Raw genomic sequence first — 20690 nt, forward strand, 5'->3', positions numbered from 1 at the left:
CTGTGCATTAATATCCAGATCCAGATCCAGACCTCGTGGACCAAGTGCTTCCCCCTCATCACCGGTAGAGGAGGCCTACTGATGATGTTGCCTGCGCCCCCCTTATTACCACCTAGGGCAGGGCTATTGTCTCCTCAAGTGTTTGCCGTGCGTGGCGTCCCGTATACTCCCTGTGGCCTCTCATTTCGGAGTTGAACCCACCGCGGGGCGGGGTATAGTTCCCCTCGTTGGGCATCACGCTCCTTTGGTGGGAGGGTTGGGATAAGACGTGTGGTTCAGTGTGGGCCCGCTGAATCAATCGGCTGGTCATGCGTTGGCTAGGGTCAAGCGGTCCCGCGGCCGCCGTTAAACGCCTGGCAGTAACTGCGTATACTTCCCCATTACCCCTGGGGCTATTGGATGCGGTCTGGCCCCAACATCCAGCCTCCCCTCGTTGGGCTCCGTGGTGGGTAGGGATGTGGGGAAGTGAAATTAATATTGTGTGTATGGATAGAAATACACTGCCCCGGCTTGCCTCTCTTCCTGACGTCCGTCCGTCCCCGGGAAACACCCACACGGTCATTTCTCATCGCCACCTTGGAGCCTTTCACGGCTCCTGGTGGTGCCTCTGGAAAGTCCCTACCCCCTAGAGGGTCTGCCCAAGACAAGTCCGTGAGAGAGAAATGTCCACAGAATATTTCACGTAAACCTGGGTCCCTAGTCTCCCAAATATAAGTTATGCCTGGTATATATGAGCCTGTTTCATTTGAGAAATATGTAGTAGTCAAGTCTGTGGATGGCTGCTCGATAAACGACCTCGAGAGTTTTTAAGTACACCGTTCTCTGGTCAAGGCTTGCGGTCGTGAGCCCAAGATCATGCCACAAGGGGACGGGAGCTTGCTGGTTGAAGTATCGTCACCTGAGGAGAGCTCAAAGCTCCGCGCCCTTACTTCTGTTCCGGGTGCATCAGTGTCCTGCTCTCTCCATGCCACCATGAACCAATGTCGGGGACCTTCTCCGCTACTCAGAAGAAAGGTTGGTGAATGAACTCATAAACTACGATGTGACTTCAGTGCGACGAGTGCAACGCAGAGTAGACGGTATACTCACACCTACACCAACCCTGTTCATTACCTTCAACCGTTTAGTACTGCCCAAGACTGTAAAGCTGGTGTGGCCTAATCTTAACGTGAAACCTTATGTCCCCAACCCAAGAAGGTGCTTCCATTGCCAAACATATGGCCTGCCGGCGCCCGTGTCCCCCGCCTTCACACAGTCTGTGCCGAAAAAGAACACACTAACGCTTGGGCCAACCCTCCAGCGAAAGCCCGGTGCTAAGATAGGGATGTCCCATTCCGGGGCCGCCCTGAAAAAAAAAAAAAAAAAAAAAAAAAAAAAAAAAATGTTTCATACAATGGAACTGCCGTGGGTTGCGAGGAAGCTGGGAAGAACTCCACTCCTGATCAAAGACTTCCAGCCACAGTGTCTGTCTCCAAGAGAGACTGTTAGGAGCATACGCCCATCCTCCCCCACGCAATTACTGTGCCATATATTCGCCAGCTGATCCCACACAAGCTCCTTCGGGAGGTACGTGTCTCTTCATATCCAACGACATAGCACATACTCCGCTTTCTCTTAACACCCCATTGCAGACTGCTGCTGCTCAAATCCACATAACACGTACCTACACTATATGCTCCCTGTATCTCCCACCCAGTACACCAGTCAATCAGCAAGACCTCCTGACACTGGTAAGCCGATTGCCCTTACCCTTCTTAATAGTTGGCGACTATAACAGTCGCCATACACTATAGAAGGATACCACCAGCAACCCAAGAGGAATCACTTGCATCTGTAATTGAAGACCTAGACCTCTGCATACTAAACACTAAAGACACTACCATATGCAAACCGACACACGGTCAATTATTGACCTCTCACTCAGTTCCCCCGATGCATACCTGGACTTCAGGTGGGAAATATCAGTGGATATTCATGGCAGCGACCACTATCCCATCTTCATCTCCCATTCCACTTTCCAACCGTCACCTCGATTACTGCGTTGGAAAGTAGATCGAGCAGACTGGGAGCTTTTCCCGACCATGGCTCACATGGAGACATCAATTGATGACTTCGAGACAACCGAGGATGCAGTTACCTTTTTTTACGGCGCACAGTCACCGGGCGGGAGAACTTACAATCCTACAGACAACGGGAAATACATCACGTCGGCCTGGGCCATGGTGGTCTGACGAGTGCAAGCAGCCAGTGGCTTGTCGTCGCCGGGCCTTCAACCGTTACAAGACGCAAAGGACAGAGTTCAACCATATTGCCTACAAGGAAGCACGAGCACAAGCATGCCAGGCTCTGGAAGAAGTACGACGATCCTCATTTGCAAGTTATGTAACCTCTCTTAACTCACAAACACAAATGACACAAGGGTGGAAGAGGGTGCACAAAATAGCAGGAAAGTTTTCAATAAGCCCACCACCTGCACTGAAAATCAACATTAACATAAAATCAGGGAGCGCTGAAGTCGCCGACGTCATAGCCAGTGAATTCGCTGCTGTGTCTCAGCGCGGCTCTAGACCTTCAATCAGGCTTGGAATTGGGATTTACATGGGGTGTTACTAGACCCATCCCAGCCAACTCAGGTCAGGAGTTTGACTGGCAGCCATCGATTATAATAATTCCTCTTTTGTGGAAAGTATCCTTGGCTAGTTTTCCTTATCTTATCTCCGTCCTCAATTGTTAATCAAATCATAATACGAAAAGTTACACTTTGAACCCATTTAAAATCTTCCTTCTTGAACTGCATAAGTTACCGAGGTACTGCTAGTTAATTCTTCAATATTGTTCTTCAATATTATTATTCATTATACAAATTACGTTTCACTGTTCCTTTGATTACAGCTGTATTTGGTATTTTTGGAGGCTTAACTCACTAAAAAACTTTAAAAACAGGGTTCTGTCTGCCGCCGTGCCCGGGAGTGATAACAACCCACCTGCTGAGCCCAGTCTTCGTGGTGGTGACAGGCCATGACAGGATAACGAGAGAGACCACCGCCGCCCTCGTGGAGTCTTTCACCCTCTCAGGTATATATATATATATATATATATATATATATATATATATATATATATATATATATATATATATATATATATATATATATATATATTTTTGTGTGTGTGTGTGTGTGTGTGTGTGTGTGTGTGTGTGTGTGATTTTCTACATCAGTGTGTCTTGTTAGTAAATACACCAATGAAAGTAACAACTACTTATTTATTGACCTCAAATTTTATTGGAGAGAGAGAGAGAGAGAGAGAGAGAGAGAGAGAGAGAGAGAGAGAGAGAGAGAGAGAGAGAGAGAGATTTCTCGTGTTGAGGCTGTGCCATTGCCGTCTCGATTGTAGAGAAGGCCTGACAGCTCAAATTATGAGTCATCCAAGTAAGACCGAGAATGTCCCGCGCTCTCCAATAAAATGTTATTTTTTTGTTTTAATGCATATCTCTGTGAAAATTTATTTTTTTCTGTGATAAATAAAGGTTTTCCAACATTAATATTTTATAAACATTATCGAATTAGACATAAAGAAGAAGAAATAAATAAGATATAGTATAAGGAAAGGGAGAAATGTTCACACACAAAAAAAATATAAATACATTGACAGTCGTAACTGGGTACTCCTATTAGTTTGATTTGTCACCGTTTCTAAATATCTCTTTTTGACATTCATAATGCTGTCGTTACAATTACTGTATTTAACAAGCCGATCCTCCATCCCGATACTAGGCAACTCAGTCACCTGGTATCTGGCAGCTACGAGTGAGGGGGCTGCTACAACCCTCTGTAATAGTGGAAACTAACAAAAGGGCATAGAAGAGAAAAGTCAGGGGAAGAAAAGAACAGAAAAACACCTAGGTTCAGGGTGAAGTGTATAAGTGTGCACTGTGAAGTAACTAAGTGCATAGTGTAAAGTATAGAAGAGCTGAGGAGGACCTAAGAAGCGATACAAAGCGTTACAGGTCAAAAGAAAAAGAAGAAGAAGATCATCTCCGTTTCTGGGACAAATTATTTGCTCATACTATACGTAATGGTCACATGGATCTCGGTGTTAACATGGTATATTTTATCGTTACATTTTTTAGGAAGATATAATCGTATAATAGTAATGAAATAGTTTACGTTTATAATATAGGGCTTCGAAATGTGAGACTGAGATTCACCACTCAGCGGTGGTGCACTCTATAATACCTCTATGTAACTTGTAGTTGCCAGATAGCAGGTGACTGAGTTGCCTATAATAGTATAGGGATGGAGGATCGGCTTGTTGAATAAAGTAATTGTAACGACAGCGTTAAGAATGCCAAAAGAAATATTTAGAAACGGTGACAAATCAAAATAATAGGAATCTACCCAGTAACGACTGTCAATGTATTTTATGTCTAACTTGATGATGTTTAGAAGATATTGATGTTGTAAAACCTTTATTTATCACAGAAAAATATATTTAACACAAAAATATGCATTAAAACACACAAAAAATAACATTTTAGTTGGAGAGCGCGGGACACACTCCGCCTTACTTGGATGACTCATCGGCAAAGAATCCAACAAGCTGTCATGCCTTCTCTATAATCGAGACGGCATTGGCTGTGCGAGCTCCTGCTATGATGACGTCATGGAGGTGGGCGGAGCTTGAGAACCACCCGGCGAGGAGTGAGACCCGCGGGTTAAAAACAGTTCTAGACTTCGGAAATATGCCTCTCTGACCACTGCTCCCTGTTCTACCTCGACCCGCGACCCTCGTGTTCGCTCTCATGACAACGCTTCCGCCCCTCATTCACCCGACGCCACCCGTTCTGCCTGCAAGCCTTCCTGCTCCTTCTCCGCCTCTGCCCCCAAAGCCCGCTGGTCCGCTGGCCCAAATGATTTCCCTCCTGTTGCTGCTTCAGACAACAGCACTGCCTCCTCCACTCTGACATCCGACCACCCCGCACACTGCTCCACCCACGTTGACGATGATGGCTTCACTCTGGTGCACAACAAGAAAAAGCCTCGGCCTCGCGCCTTTCAGCAGGGAAACGACTTTTTCGGCACAACGTGCAGTTTCTTCACCTCCCCGCACACCCCATGCCTTCTGTGACCGTGTCTCGCCCTCCGCCTCTTCTGTCCCCTTTCCTGCCTTCCAGGTCCCAACCCAAGAGGTCTTCGAAACCAGCTAAGACGCCGTTGCAACCCTCGAGGAGGAACACCCGCATCTGAACATGCGCACCTTGATCGGAAAGAAGGGCAGCTCCGTTCTCCTTCCCAAGGACAAGAACACTTACACCACCCTGAACCAGGTCTCCATCGACAATTCCCCTACTGTGAAACTCAACAAGATCGTATCTCAGACCCACACGACCAAGGGGGTTGTGATAGGCTACCCACTCTGCATGCCCCTCATCTTATTGCAGCGCCATCCTCAGGTTGAGGAGGCGACGCGCTGCCTCCCCCGCTGCTACAAAGAGGAGACACGGCAGGTCCTCGTGACCATCAGAAGACCCCTCCCCACCCAACTCGACCTGGGGAATTGAGGATGCTTCTTCCTTCAGCCGTACCCCCCCTGAACCCCTGCGCTGCTTCAGGTGTCAAATATTCGGCCATCACCAGTACAACTACGCCCGCCCGTGGGTGTGCGGCATATGCAGCGGCCGGCATCCCACTTATATGTAAATAAGTAAATTCAGACTGCACCAAATATTTCTTCAACGTTGTAGTGCGTGAATGGAATAATCTCCCACCTTCAGTGGTCTATCGCAACGCGACTGACTCCTTTAAAAACAAGCTCGACCGACACTTCCTTCAACCTAATACCAACTAAAGTGGAAATGGCAAGTTTTGCAGCTATCTGATTAATGTAGAATCAATTAGGTTTAAGGACAGACTACCTAGTCTGGACCATACGGTCAATGTGATCTGAATATCTATGTAAATCTGTATAAATTATGTCCTTCCTTTTCCTTACAGACAACACTAATTTCCACATCTTCCTGTCTCTCTGTTCTCCTCGCCATTATATGACTCCATACCTCATGAGCAAAAATCTTCTCACTCTCCAAATTTTCTGAACTCCTCAGACTTCAATAACCCTTTAATCTCCACATTCCTCGTTCTTTCTCTACTCCTCACGCTAAAAAGCCTTGGTTTAATCCCGCTTGTTCTCGTGCTGTCAATGATAGAGAGGTAGCTCACAAAAGATACCAGAGCCTTCAAACTAATGCTAATTATGAACTTTACATTTCTGCCCGAAATCGTGCCAAATCTATTCTCCGACTAACCAAAAATTCTTTCATTAATAGAAAATGTCAAAACCTTGCTTTCTCTAACTCTTCCCTTGACTTCTGGCATCTAGCCAAAAACATCTCCTCCAACTTCACTTCTTCATCTTTCCCTCCTCTCCTCAGTCCTGACGGCAACACTGCCGTCTCATCTATCTCTAAGGCTGAACTCTTCTCTCAAACTTTTTCTAAGAACTCCACTCTGGACGATTCTGGGCATATTCCTCCTACTCATCCCCCCTCTGACTCCTTTATGCCTGTTATAAAGATTCTTCAAAATGATGTTTTCTATGCCCTCTCTGGCCTCAATCCTCAGAAGGCTTATGGACCTGATGGAGTGCCTCCTATTGTCCTTAAAAACTGTGCCTCCGTGCTGTCACCCTGCCTGGTCAAACTCTTTCGCCTCTGCCTGTCAACATCTACCTTTCCTTCTTGCTGGAAGTATGCCTTCACACAGCCTGTACCTAAGAAGGGTGACCGCTCCAATCCCTCAAACTACCGTCCTATTGCTTTACTTTCTTGTCTATCTAAAGCTTTTGAATCAATCCTTAACCGTAAGATTCAAAAGCACCTTTCCACTTCTGACCTTCTATCTGATCGCCAGTATGGGTTCCGCAAGTGGCGTTCTACTGGTGATCTCCTAGCCTTCTTAACTGACTCTTGGTCATCCTCTCTTAGCCGTTTCGGTGAAACTTTTGCTATTGCGCTGGACATATCAAAAGCTTTTGATAGGGTCTGGCACAAATCTTTGCTTTCTAAACTACCCTCCTACGGTTTCTATCCTTCTCTCTGTACCTTTATCTCCAGTTTCCTTTCTGACCGTTCTATTTCTGCCGTGGTAGACGGTCACTGTTCTTCCCCTAAATCTATTAACAGTGGTGTCCCACAGGGATCTGTCCTATCTCCCACTCTTTTTCTGTTGTTCATTGATGATCTTCTTTCCAAAACGAACTGTCCTATCCATTCCTACGCCGATGATTCCACTCTGCATTATTCAACTTCTTTTAATAGAAGACCCACCCTTCAGGAACTTAACGACTCAAGGCTGGAGGCTGCAGAACGCTTAGCCTTAGACCTTACTATTATTTCCGATTGGGGCAAGAAGAACCTGGTGTCCTTCAACGCCTCAAAAACACAGTTTCTCCACCTATCCAATCGACACAATCTTCCAAACAACTATCCACTATTCTTTGACAACACCCAGCTATCACCTTCCTCAACACTAAACATCCTCGGTCTATCCTTAACTCAAAATCTCAACTGAAAACTTCATATCTCATCTCTTACTAAATCAGCTTCCTCGAGGCTGGGCGTTCTGTACCGTCTCCGCCAGTTCTTCTCCCCTGCACAGTTGCTGTCCATATACAGGGACCTTGTCCGCCCTCGTATGGAGTATGCATCTCATGTGAGGTGGGCTCCACTCACACAGCTCTTCTGGACAGAGTGGAGGCAAAGGCTCTTCGTCTCATCAGCTCTCCTCCTCATACTGATAGTCTTCTACCTCTTAAATTCCGCCGCAATGTTGCCTCTCTTTCTATCTTCTATCGATATTTCCACGCTGACTGCTCTTCTGAACTTGCTAACTGCATGCCTCCCCCCCTCCCGCGGCCCCGCTGCACTCGACTTTCTACTCATGCTCATCCCTATACTGTCCAAACCCCTTATGCAAGAGTTAACCAGCATCTTCACTCTTTCATCCCTCACGCTGGTAAACTCTGGAACAATCTTCCTTCATCTGTATTTCCTCCTGCCTACGACTTGAACTCTTTCAAGAGGTGGGTATCAGGACACCTCTCCTCCCGAAACTGACTTATCTTTCGGCCACCTCTTTGGATTCTTTTTAGGAGCAGCGAGTAGCGGGCTTTTTTTTTTATTAATGTTTACTTTTTTGTGCCCTTGAGCTGTCTCCTTTGCTGTAAAAAAAAAAAAAAAAAAAAAAAAAAAAAAAACATTATGCAATTTCCCTGTCATCTGCACATGGTCCCACACTTTCACCACAGCCACACCTTTAGTTAGCATGAGGTGGCTCCTCCCACATTTCTTTCAATACTTCTCCTTCTTCCTCCCCAACTACGTGTGGCCTCCTTGATAACCTATCTGCATTGTCATTTTTTTTTTCCTGACCGATATTTCACTTCAGAGTCAAACCTGTTCAAATCACCAAGTCATCTGTTTTCCACGGCTCCTAAATTAGCATTCCGCAGACGTGCTAATGGATTATTATCTGTTAATACCACATATTTTCCTCCTGCTGAATAATTTTTAAACTTCTCTGTTACTGCCCTCTTCAATGCTAATAATTCCAGCTTGCTAGAACTGTAGTTGCTCATGTTTCTCTCTGATCTCCCTAGGCCTCTGCTTGCATATGCAACAGGATGTAATTTTCCTTCATACTCTTGGGACAGAGCTACCCCGACCCATCAAAACTGGCATCTGTCTCCACCACAAAAGACCTGTCATAATTAGCATTTTTTAAGACGGGTACACTTATCAGCTTCTCTTTCAACTTAGTCACGTCAGCCTTTGAATTTCCACTCATCAAGGCATGCAGTGGTGAAGCCAGCTCAGCAAAACCCTTAATAAATATCCTATAAAATGAACAAAATGCCGCAAATGCTCTCACATCCTTTACTGTGCACGGTATAGGCCACTGTCTCACTGCCCTAACTTTCTCCGGATCTGTACTGATCCCATCCTTAGACTCTACAAACACTAGGTACTTTACTTCTGGTTGCAGAACATGGCACTTAGCTGGCTTCAACTTTAAACCACGCTTTTCCAATAGCCCAAACACTAACTCCAACTTCTCAAAATGCTCACTCACACTTTTTGAGAACAGTAACAGATCATCCAGATACACCAAAAGGGTCGCAAATATATGATCACTAAATACATGCTCCTTAAGTCGCTGGAAAAATGCTCGGCTATTAGTCAATCCCATTGGGCAACGAAAATACTGATAGTGCCCAAATGGTGTTAAAAATGCAGTCATTGCTTTATCCTCATCCCGCACTTTGATCCGGTGGTACTCCGCAGCCAGGTCGAAGGAGAAAAATACTGAGCACCTGCCAGTGCATCTAAAAAGTCCTGAATCCTTGGTAGTGGGAAAACATCTTTAACAGTGATCTCATTAAGCACCTATAATCCACCCATAACCTCAAAGATTTGTCTTTTTTCCTCACTAACACAATTGGAACAGCATAAGGACACACTTTCTTCAATCATACCTTTCCCCCGTAGTCCCTTAATTAATAGGAGCCTTCACCTCTGCCATGCAGTTAGGAGGAACATGTTTATATGGCAACCTAATAGGCACATCACTGGTTAGGTGAATTCAATGTTCCACTCCTGTAGCACGTCCTAACTCTTGCTCTTCTTATGCAAACACACGCCTGTACTTATACAGTAACTTATTCAATTTTTCTAAATGTCCTGCCTCCACTTGACTCATTCACATGTACTCCCAGTTTCTGCCTATACTTACGAGCCACTTCTGACACTTCATCTGTTGACTCATAATTACTCTTCTTCATACCAGTGACCTCTCGACCGTGAGACATCTTGACCACCCTCTTGCACATATCCTAGACAGGGTATTCGTCTCCCATTAGCATCAGTTATCTGCAGGTTCAATACATGCACCACAACTTGCTTGGGCAAAAGATTATGTGTGTCCCCCTCTTCTGCTATCCTACTAATAGTTACAACCACACCTGAAGTTTTACCAAACAGTTTTACTCTGTTTCTCTCCTTGCCTGCTGAACCCTCAACACTCGTATTCAACTGTCCTACACTATGACTTTTAATTGGGTCTCCTTTGCTCCTTGTGGAGTGACCCCTGTTTCACAAGGCTGACCATTTCCCACCTTCTTGGGAATACTCTCCATGAATTGGACAATGGAAACCCAGTTGGCCTCCTTCACCACATATGGAACACACTGTTGGTGCAGAAACATTTCTCACAACTCCTCCCTCCTTACTAGTTCTACTTCATCCACCTTTTCAGCTGCTCTCTGCACTAACTCCTCCCAACAAACATGTAGTTGTTCTTCGCACAACCTTTGTAATCTAATCCTTATCTTGCTGTCTCACGAGTTTCTAGAGCCACATATGCAACAACCACCTTCTATCATCATCTTTTCTCTTTCGTTTCTTCTGCATTTTTTTTTCAATATACACTAATGAACCGGTAAACTCCCATACACCTTTACTTTGATCTTGAACACGGGACTGTAGCTGCTTTACCAAGTCCACATAACTCAGCTTAACACCAAAGGCATTTAGTAAACACTCGAACAACTCAGATACTGTCTTCACTTAACTATTACGCACCCCTGTGAGGGCTGGTCTATCCAAAAACCCACAGAGGTATGCAACAGCCTTTGGTCCACTAACTCCTACCTGTATGATACACTCCCCAGCATCTTTCATCCATTCATCCAACTCCCTGGGTTTATTTACCCTCCCTGAAATCTTGTAATATTCGGGAGTGGACGGGACCAAATCATGATTTGAGAATGTTTACAACTGTCTATTTGGCACAACCCAGTTACAGCTTTTGCCAACTGATTATTGGCCTTCACAATTCTCTCTAAAGCCACCGTGGGTATGGATACACCTTGAGCATCATCTACATCAATCCTTCACAGTATTTAATCCCCCCATGATTCTACATACACTAGACCCAAGCAGAGTTTATTTTGCAACCTGGGTCATCTGACAATTACTCTCATATAACCCAACGGGGTGAAAGGCAACTACGCTCTGCTACCAAAACTGTAATGAGCTGGGACTGAGTTCTGTTCCAAAGCTGCCCACAGTCTCTCCCTGGACTCACCTTGGGAGACAGCTCACATAATGCAACATATAAAATTATGCAGTTGAACACCCAGAATCCTCCTCTACGGTTATTGAAACATACACTCTTAATACTAGTTTACTAACACTAAAAGGCACCATGACTCAAAAAGAAACTTCCTCACCACTGAAACAAAGCTGATCCACAAAACATAAATTCACTGGTCCCATTAACACTAAGCACCGCCCCGCACGGCAATCCACCATCCTTCACAAAACAGTATCGTGCCCAGTCACCAATGACAAAACTCCTCCGTCTCCTATTTCACGGCAAATCAGTAGGCCTCTCCACGTCCTTGCTGTAACATCCAAGTGTGACCATCAGCACTGCACTCAGCCTCGGTCCACTCAACTGGAACACTCGTAACAGCTACAGTCCCTTGATAGCGAATACCGACATAGGCGGCCCTGTGTATAAGGCTGCTGGGCGCCATTAATGGCCCGTCGAACACCGCGCCAACTTTGAACTGAGGTATTAAAAAGTTAAAAACATAATATCTATTTTGGAAGCGGATTTGGCTACTTTTTAATGTAGGATTGCCTTACTGCCTAGCCTTCGGCTGTAGGAACAGGCCACAGAGGGGATACAAAGTTTATAAACTTCTTGCAAGCCCGCGGAGAGGAAACCATCTCGTTGGTTAGGTTTATGCCAGATATGCAATATGTGTGCCTTGCTGTCGTAACCGCCCTCCCGTTGTCCTGATATGGAAATTATTGTGAGAGAGATACAGCTACAAGATCTGAAACAATCGTTCACCTCAAGCCCAGACATCCAAACTGATGAGGGAAGCTGCCGCCCTTATGGCCAAAATTATTGGATGTGATTTCCTCCACAGGGTTCTAGCTGTTATAATTGACTCACAATGGATATTTCACAGTCTCATCAAGGCCACATTCTCATAGGCTGGACGTGTTACAAGGTTTTAGAGAAACAGACGGTAGCTTTTTGTGTGCCACACCTGTCTGGAGCGGATGCCAGGGGGGGTCAACCTAGCTGGAAAGGTACCAAATTCTAACCCCACATAGCAATGGTCCTTGTGTCTGCCCATGCATGAAAACTGAAGTCTGCCGGGCCTGCAGTGACGGACAAGGTCATAAGGTCATGTCAAAGTTGTAGCCCCATAGCATTTGACTTTCGTCCTGATCTGAATATCACGGTAGAGATGGCAGGATAGTGGCAAATGACTCCAATGGAAAAGACAAACAACTTATATGCCGACAATATTTGGCTAATGTTAACTGTTTGGTCTGTAAAAATGGTCATAGTTCAGAAATATGAAGCAAATGGCATTTTTTATGGCAATTAGCTAGCTATGATCATTTTTACAGACCAAACCGTTAACATTAGCCAAATGTTGTCGGAATATAAGTTGTCTGTCATGTCCATTGGAGTCATTTGGGACCATCCTGCCATCTCTACCGTAATGTTCAGATCAGGACCAAAGTCAGGGTCTTAATAAATGCTATGGGGCTACAACTTTGACATGACCTCATGACCTTGTCCACCATTGCAGTCCCGGCAGACTTCAGTTTTCATGCATGGGCAGACACAAGGACCATTGCTATGTGGGTTAGAATTTGTTACCTTTCCAGCTAGGTTGACCCCCCCCCCCCCCCTGGCTCCCGGTCTAGTCTAGGTAAAAATCTAGAATCACACCCAACTCACTCTAAAAGTTAACACATTATATTTTTGATTGTATTTGCTTAGCACTACTTTCGTAACCGGTCCCATCATTATTACTAGTTTCTGAGATTTTAAGATGCGGGAAATATTACTATTTTAGCGGTGATAGGTTACTATTTGCTCATGTGATGGGTTTTCATCTACAAGACATTTAGCTCAAAATACAACCAGTCAGCTTAGTAGTAATTATAGGGGAGTAACAGAGGGCGGGGTAAGAATCTTCTATACTAACAGCAGGAGCCCCAGAAACAAGATAGACATACTAAGGGGTGAAGCTTGTGTAGAAATTTTTGACATAATAGCGATCACTGAGACATGGATAGACACTGCAAATAAAATTTTTAGATCGGAATTTGAAATAACGGGTTATCGGATGTTTCACGAAGGGGAAGAAGGGGAGGTGGAGTTAACAATTCAGTCAAAACTAACATGGATTCAGAATCAGTTTTGTTGGACGTTTACAAAAGGAAAGAAAAACTAACTCTAGGGGTTCTGTATAGGCCACCCAACCTTAATAGGCAGGATACGAGTATACTAATACAAGATATTGGCAGGGCGAGTAGGAGTAAAAATGTCTGCGTAATAGGGGACTTTAAATATAGGAATATAGACTGGGAAGACCCAGTGGATGACCTGGAAGCCGAGGATTTTCTTGAAGTTATACAAGATAATTTCCTTAAGCAGATAGCTACTGAGCCTACCAGAGGAGATAATATATTAGACTTAGTCCTAACTAATTATGAACTTTACATTTCTGCCCGGAATCGTGCCAAATCTATTCTCCGACTAACCAAAAACTCTTTCATTAATAGAAAATGCCAAAACCTTGCTTCCTCTAACTCTTCCCGTGACTTCTGGCATCTAGCCAAAAACATCTCCTCCAACTTCACTTCTTCATCTTTCCCTTCACTCCTCAGTCCTGACGGCAACACTACCGTCTCATCTATCTCTAAGGCTGAACTCTTCTCTCAAACTTTTTTCTAAAAACTCCACTCTGGACGATTCTGGGCATATTCCTCCTACTCATCCCCCCTCTGACTCCTTTATGCCTGTTATAAAGATTCTTCAAAATAATGTTTTCTATGCCCTCTCTGGCCTCAATCCCCAGAAGGCATATGGACCTGATGGAGTGCCTCCTATTGTCCTTAAAAACTGTGCCTCCGTGCTGTCACCCTGCCTGGTCAAACTCTTTCGCCTCTGCCTGTCAACATCTACCTTTCCTTCCTGCTGGAAGTATGCCTTCATACAGCCTGTGCCTAAAAAGGGTGACCGTTCCAATCCCTCAAACTACCGTCCTATAGCTTTACTTTCTTGTCTATCTAAAGCTTTTGAATCAATCCTTAACCGGAAGATTCAAAAGCACCTTTCTATTTCTGACCTTCTATCTGATCCCCAGTATGGGTTCCGCAAGGGGCGTTCTACTGGTGATCTCCTAGTCTTCTTAACTGATTCTAGGTCATCCTCTCTTAGCCGTTTCGGTGAAACCTTTGCTATTGCGCTGGACATATCAAAAGCTTTTGATAGGGTCTGGCACAAACCTTTGCTTCCCAAACTACCCTCCTACGGTTTCTATCCTTCTCTCTGTACCTTTATCTCCAGTTTCCTTTCTGACCGTTCTATTGCTGCTGTGGTAGACGGTCACTGTTCTTCCCCTAAACCTATTAACAATGGTGTCCCACAGGGTTCTGGCCTATCTCCCACTCTCTTTCTGTTGTTCATTGATGATCTTCTTTCCAAAACGAACTGTCCTATCCCTTCCTACCCCGATGATTCCACTCTGCATTACTCAACTTCTTTTAATAGAAGACCCACCGTACAGGAACTTAACGACTCAAGGCTGGAGGCTGCAGAACGCTTAGCCTCAGACCTTACTATTATTTCCGATTGGGGCAAGAGGAACCTGGTGTCCTTCAACACCTCAAAAACACAGTTTCTCCACCTATCCACTCGACACAATCTTCCAAACAACTATCCCCTATTCTTTGACAACACCCAGCTATCACCTTCCTCAACACTAAACATCCTCGGTCTATGCTTAACTCAAAATCTCAACTGGAAACTTCATATCTCATCTCTTACTAAATCAGCTTCCTCGAGGCTGGGCGTTTTGTACCGTCTCCGCCAGTTCTTCTCCCCCGCACAGTTGCTGTCCATTTACAGGGGCCTTGTCCGCCCTCGTATGGAGTATGCATCTCACGTGTGGGGGGGTCCACTCACACAGCTCTCCTAGACAGAGTAGAATCAAAGGCTCTTCGTCTCATCAGCTTTCCTCCTCATACTGATAGTCTTCTACCTCTCAAATTCCGCCGCCATGTTGCCTCTCTTTCTATATTCTATCGATATTTTCATGCTGACTGCTTTTCTGAACTTGCTAACTGCATACCTCCCCTCCTCCCGCGGCCCCATTGCACAAGACTTTCTACTCATGCCCATCCCTATACTGTCCAAACCCCTTATGCAAGAGTTAACCAGCATCTTCACTCTTTCATCCCTCACGCTGGTAAACTCTGGAACAATCTTCCTTCATCTGTATTTCCTCCTGCCTATGACATGAACTCTTTCAAGAGGAGGGTATCAGGACACCTCTCCAACCGAAATTGACCTCTGATTTTGAACACTCCTTTAACCTCTGTTCTGGAGCAGTAAGTAGCGGGCCTTTTTTATTTTTTCATTACGCCCTTGAACTGTCTCCGTAGCTGTATAAAAAAAAAATAATAATAATAATGGAAGCATGCTACGTGAGTTGGAGGTGGGCGGAGAGTTAGGAAATAGTGACCACAGAACGGTTCGTTTTAGCTTAGACTGGGCGGTAACCCGCGAACCAAACCCAGTGTTAGTACCAGATTTTAGAAGAGCAAATAACGTGGGGTTTCGAAGACATCTTGAAGGGGTAAACTGGGAAAATCTAAGGATTCATGAGGGCCAGAACTGTGTGGGTTGGAGAGCCAGGAGAACCAGGTAGAAATGACTTACAATAATTTAGTTGGAGTAATAGCAGAGGGGCAAGGACAGCATATACCCCAGCGAACACTAAGTAAAGAAAACAATGACCCTAAATGGATGACTCGTGGACTAACACACGAGATAGGGTTAAAGAAGGGAATTTATCAGAAAATAAAGAATGGTGAAACACATTGAACTATCTAGATTAGTGAAGAAAAACACCAGGGTACCAAAAGGAATTATGAGATTAAAATAGCATATGAGGCGAAAAGTAATCCTAAGGGCTTCTTTCAGATGTATAGAACAAAAACAAGCGAGAAAATTGGACCACTGAAAACAAACACAGGCGAGCTAGTGGAAAATTACGAAAATATGACAACATTGTTGAACAACTACTTCCTTTCAGTATTCACACAAGAGGATCGAACGACTATTCAGAAAAGGGCTCAGGTGTACGAGGGCGGGGATGACGATAATTTGAGGGATAAAAACATTACCAGGCAAGTAGTCCAGGATGAGATAGATAAGCTTAAGAAGAATAAATCTCCAGGTCCTGACGGGATATTTCCGAGGGTATTAAAGGAATGCAAGGATGTACTCAGTGACCCACTTACCGACATCTTTAAGATGTCGGTAAATACTGGTTATGTGCCCAGCCTATGGAAAGTAGCTAATGTGACGCCGATTTTCAAAAAGGGGGAAAGGTCAGCTGCTTCAAACTATCGCCCAATTAGCTTAACATCGGTTATAGGGAAGATGCTGGAGTCCATAATAGCCAGGAACATTCGGGAGCATCTAGAGAAACATAGCTTAATTCACGACTCGCAGCATTGGCTCACGAAAGACAAGTCATGCCTCACCAATCTCTTGTCCTTCTACAATAAAGTATTTGAGGCGGCAGACAGATATGAAAATTATGATGTAATCTATCTTGATTTTAGTAAAGCGTTTGACAAAGTTCCTCACCAACGACTGTTGCTTAAACTACAGGCTCACGGACTAGAGGGTAAAATTTTGAATTGGGTCAAGGCTTGGCTTAGCAATAGGAAGCAAAGAGTGCAAATCAATGGTAAAAGATCTGACTGGGGATGTGTTACGAGTGGGGTCCCACAAGGTTCGTTATTAGGTCCACTTTTGTTTATTATTTATATCAATGACTTAGATACAGGAGTAAGTAGTGATGTCAGCAAGTTTGCAGATGATATCAAGATCGGTAGAATAATTGAGTCAGATCAGGACGCTAGTATTCTTCAGGATGAACAAAACAGATCGTATGACTAGGCGGATAAATTGCAGATGGAGTTCAATGTAGGAAAGTGCAGTATTCTGAGTGTAGGTAGGAACAACCCTTCACATAACTATTGCTTAAATGACACTCCCATAAGCAGGTCTGGGTGCGAGAGGGATTTAGGGGTCTTAGTGAGTTCTGATCTCCGTCCAAGGGCACAATTTATTCAAGCTAAAAATCGAACAAAAAGGGTAGTGGGATTTATTTCAAGGAGTGTAAGTAACAAAAGCGCCGAAGTCTTCCTCAAACTATATTATAGCATTAGTTAGACCTCATCTTGATTATGCGGTTCAGTTCAGGTCACCTTACTGCAGAATGGATTTCAAAATGTTGGAATAGGTGCAGAGTAGGATGACTAAGATGATTCAGGGGTTAAGAAACTTGCCATACGAGGAAAGACTCAAACAGTTAAACTTGCATTCTCTAGAAAGGCGAAGGGAGCGTGGAGACATGATCAAGGTTTATAAATGTCTGAAGGGTTTTACTAAGGGGGATATTCGTAAGGTTTTGTTGGTAAGAGAACCGGGTAGGACACGAAGTAATTGGTTTAAACTGGATAAATTCAGATTCAACAGGGACATAGGCAAAAATTGGTTTACTAACAGAGTGGTGAATGAGTGGGATAGCCTTAGCAGTCATGTGGTGAGTGCCAATACAATTGTCACATTTAAAAATAGATTAGATAAATTCATGGACAGCGATATTAAGTGGGGTTAGATTCACGGGAGCTTAGGTTCAAAGGAGCTGCCTTGTACAGGCCTACCGGCCTCTTGCAGACTCCTACGTTCTTATGTTCTTATGTTCTTATGTAAGAGAAAGACTTCCCCAACTGCTGCCGATAATGTTTTGCAGCGATAAGTATTGTTAAATCCAACCATCACAGCAGCAGCACTCAAAGAGAAGCACCCAGACTTATTTGAAGACTCTCAGCACCCTCTGAGAGCTACCGCGCGCCGCCTCCCAAGGTCGTCAGCAGCCCGCACGCCTTGACATGCGCCTATATCACAGGCTACGTAGGTTACTTAGTGCCTATAGTGAGAGAGTGGCTGATCGTAAGGCTAATAATATTCTCATCACTTTTTTACGGCACATTACAACGGCTGGTGACCAAATTATGGTAAAGTATGAGGGAGTAATGGTGGGTTGGCGACACTTTGTGGTGTAGACACAAACTGTCTCTTATTTGATCAACCAGAGCTCACTGGCTACTGGCTCCCTGCTGGCTGTTAGGGGAAGGCGTGAAGGTCTGACACAAGTGTGCCCAGTTTCAGTGGGAGACCTGTATGGCTGTGAAACATAAATACAAGAGAGAGCATGTGCGAGTGTTTGAAAAGCGCGGCGAATAACAGGGCCAATAATGGCGTCCAAATCCTAGGTTGTCGGTACTTTCTCTACGTATCAAGGGACTCTAGTCACATCTACGCAGGGTCACAGCACAGGCCGTCCTCACTCCACAGCACAAGAAACTCCTGAAACTCACAGTTCCGTCGACACTCCATTGTCATACACAGCCACCACTTCTTCATAATGTATAAATCTCAAAACATTCTACTCGAAGTACCTGCTATCACAATAAAATCATGGGAGTAGGTAGGAAGACACCTACCGAAACCAGCATAAGCCACTCCCTGTGAGGTATAAATGGGAAGCGAGGGGGGTGCTGCAATCCCTCCAAAGACCCTTCCCGTGCCCGTTTTCCTATTGTCTCATCAATACCAGAGAGCAGTTCACCATGCTCTCTAAAGAGAAATCCTCTTTCTTTCCACACCACACTCACTCTCCCTTCGCTAAAATCTCCATCCTAAGAAATTTCAATGTTTACCACCAGCATTGGTTTTCATCCATTTTCACTGACCAGTCTGGTGCACTATCCTACAACTTTTCTCTCCTCAACGATCTAGAGCAGCTGGTTCAGCACCCTACACATATTACCACTCGCCTTGGAGATACGCCCAATATTCTATATCACACGATTGCCCCAAAATTTTCAAATTAAAATTAGCGTTTATAATTAAAGCCTCGGAGTCCCCGCCTTTGGGGCGCGCCACAATTTTTTTCATGGAGGGCTCTCCTTTTAGCCTCAGACTTAAAAGAGGGGTCTTGATAACTCCTCAGACCTCTTTTTTTTATCAATTTCTGCAACAACGGCGGTCTTCGTTCCAATTCCCATTCCGTGGAACACCATCTCTCCTCCAAACCTCACCTTCTCTTCCTCACCGAAATACAGGTCTCGGCGGCTACTGACAGCAATACTTTGTTCCCTCTTACTATCTCTATCCTAAATTTCAATCCAAAGCTGGATGTTGCGCCTACGCGCGAAACGACATCACTTCCTCTTGTGTCCATGACCTTGACATAAGAACATAAGAACATAAGAACATAGGAGTCTGCAAGAGGCCGGTAGGCCTGTACGAGGCAGCTCCTCTGAACCTAAGCTCCCGTGTAGCTCCCGTGTATCTAACCCCACCTAATATCGCTGTCCATGAATTTATCTATTTTTTTTTAATGTGACAATTGAATTGGCACTCACCACATGACTGCTAAGCCTATTCCACTCATCCACCGCCCTGTTTGTAAACCAATTTTTGCCTATGTCCATGTTGAGTCTGAATTTATCCAGTTTAAACCCATTACTTCGTGTCCTACCCGGTTCTCTTACCAACGAAACCTTGTGAATGTCTCCCTTATTAAAGCCCTTCATCCATTTATAAACCTCGATCATGTCTCCACGCACCCTTCGCCTTTCTAGAGAATGCAAGTTTAACTGTCTGAATCTTTCCTCATATGGCAAGTTTCTCAACCCCTGAATCATCTTAGTAATCCTCCTCTGCACTGATTCTAACATTTTGATATCCATTCTATAGTAAGGTGACCAGAACTGAACCGCATAGTCAAGATGAGGTCTAACTAATTGTAGGCGCCGTACTGCTTTCCCGGGTATTAAGGTGGTTGAAACTCCCAGACTGACTGAATTCAATTTTAATCAGTATGTCTTCACATCAGTCTTGGTGTAATCGTTTCTGCAAATTAACAATAAGTCTTAGACGTACGAAACTTAAATAAATTAGACCATGAATTCCTGCGTAATTCTCTTCAATACAAACAACTCTACCATGTCTTGGTCAGTGTTACGAAAAATAACATATAACAGTTAACTCCGTTAGCCTCAACGATATATACATAGCGTTCCTGAGTAATCACTCTTCCTTACAAAGCACACATATGACATAAATTATCTCGTCAGCATACATAAAGCAACTAAACAGTACAACTATTAACATACCAAAACGTGTCCTTCTCCGAACTCAACAACAGTAGGCTCCTTCCACAGTTGGCTCGTCGCTGTCCAGCACACGGGTTCGATCCCCTTGGCTCTCGTGGCTCGTCTCCTTGCTTCTTGTGTCTCTTAGGGGACGAGCACACGTCTCGTCTCTGTCGGGGCTGGGTCTGTTCTGCCCTTCCAGTGCCTTTTCCCGCTCATTCCCGGCCTAGGGGCGGCGTGGGTATTGTAACGAATCCCACATGTTTGTTTGTGCTCTGAGGGTGAGGTCACAGTGCCACCTGACAGATGCGGTCAAGATACCTCACTTATGGTAAACATTATCACAAAC

The 20690-nt window shown here is 44.6% G+C and overlaps 1 protein-coding gene across 4 annotated transcripts in view; it reads left to right on the forward strand.

The window, feature by feature from the left end:
* Positions 1 to 20690, forward strand: part of LOC126995872 (uncharacterized) — a 163515-nt gene that overhangs the window by 57595 nt on the left and 85230 nt on the right. For 3 of the 4 annotated variants that reach the window (XM_050855769.1, XM_050855772.1, XM_050855770.1), the window contains exon 4: positions 2944 to 3075. The exons of the other annotated variant lie outside the window; for it this stretch is intronic. In XM_050855769.1, coding sequence (XP_050711726.1) covers positions 2944 to 3075 — 132 coding nt within the window. The remainder of the gene's footprint in view (positions 1 to 2943; positions 3076 to 20690) is intronic. 4 annotated transcript variants of the gene reach the window in all.

This window comes from Eriocheir sinensis, chromosome 9 (genome assembly GCF_024679095.1).
Source record: "Eriocheir sinensis breed Jianghai 21 chromosome 9, ASM2467909v1, whole genome shotgun sequence".
NCBI classification, from domain to species: Eukaryota; Metazoa; Arthropoda; class Malacostraca; order Decapoda; family Varunidae; genus Eriocheir; species Eriocheir sinensis.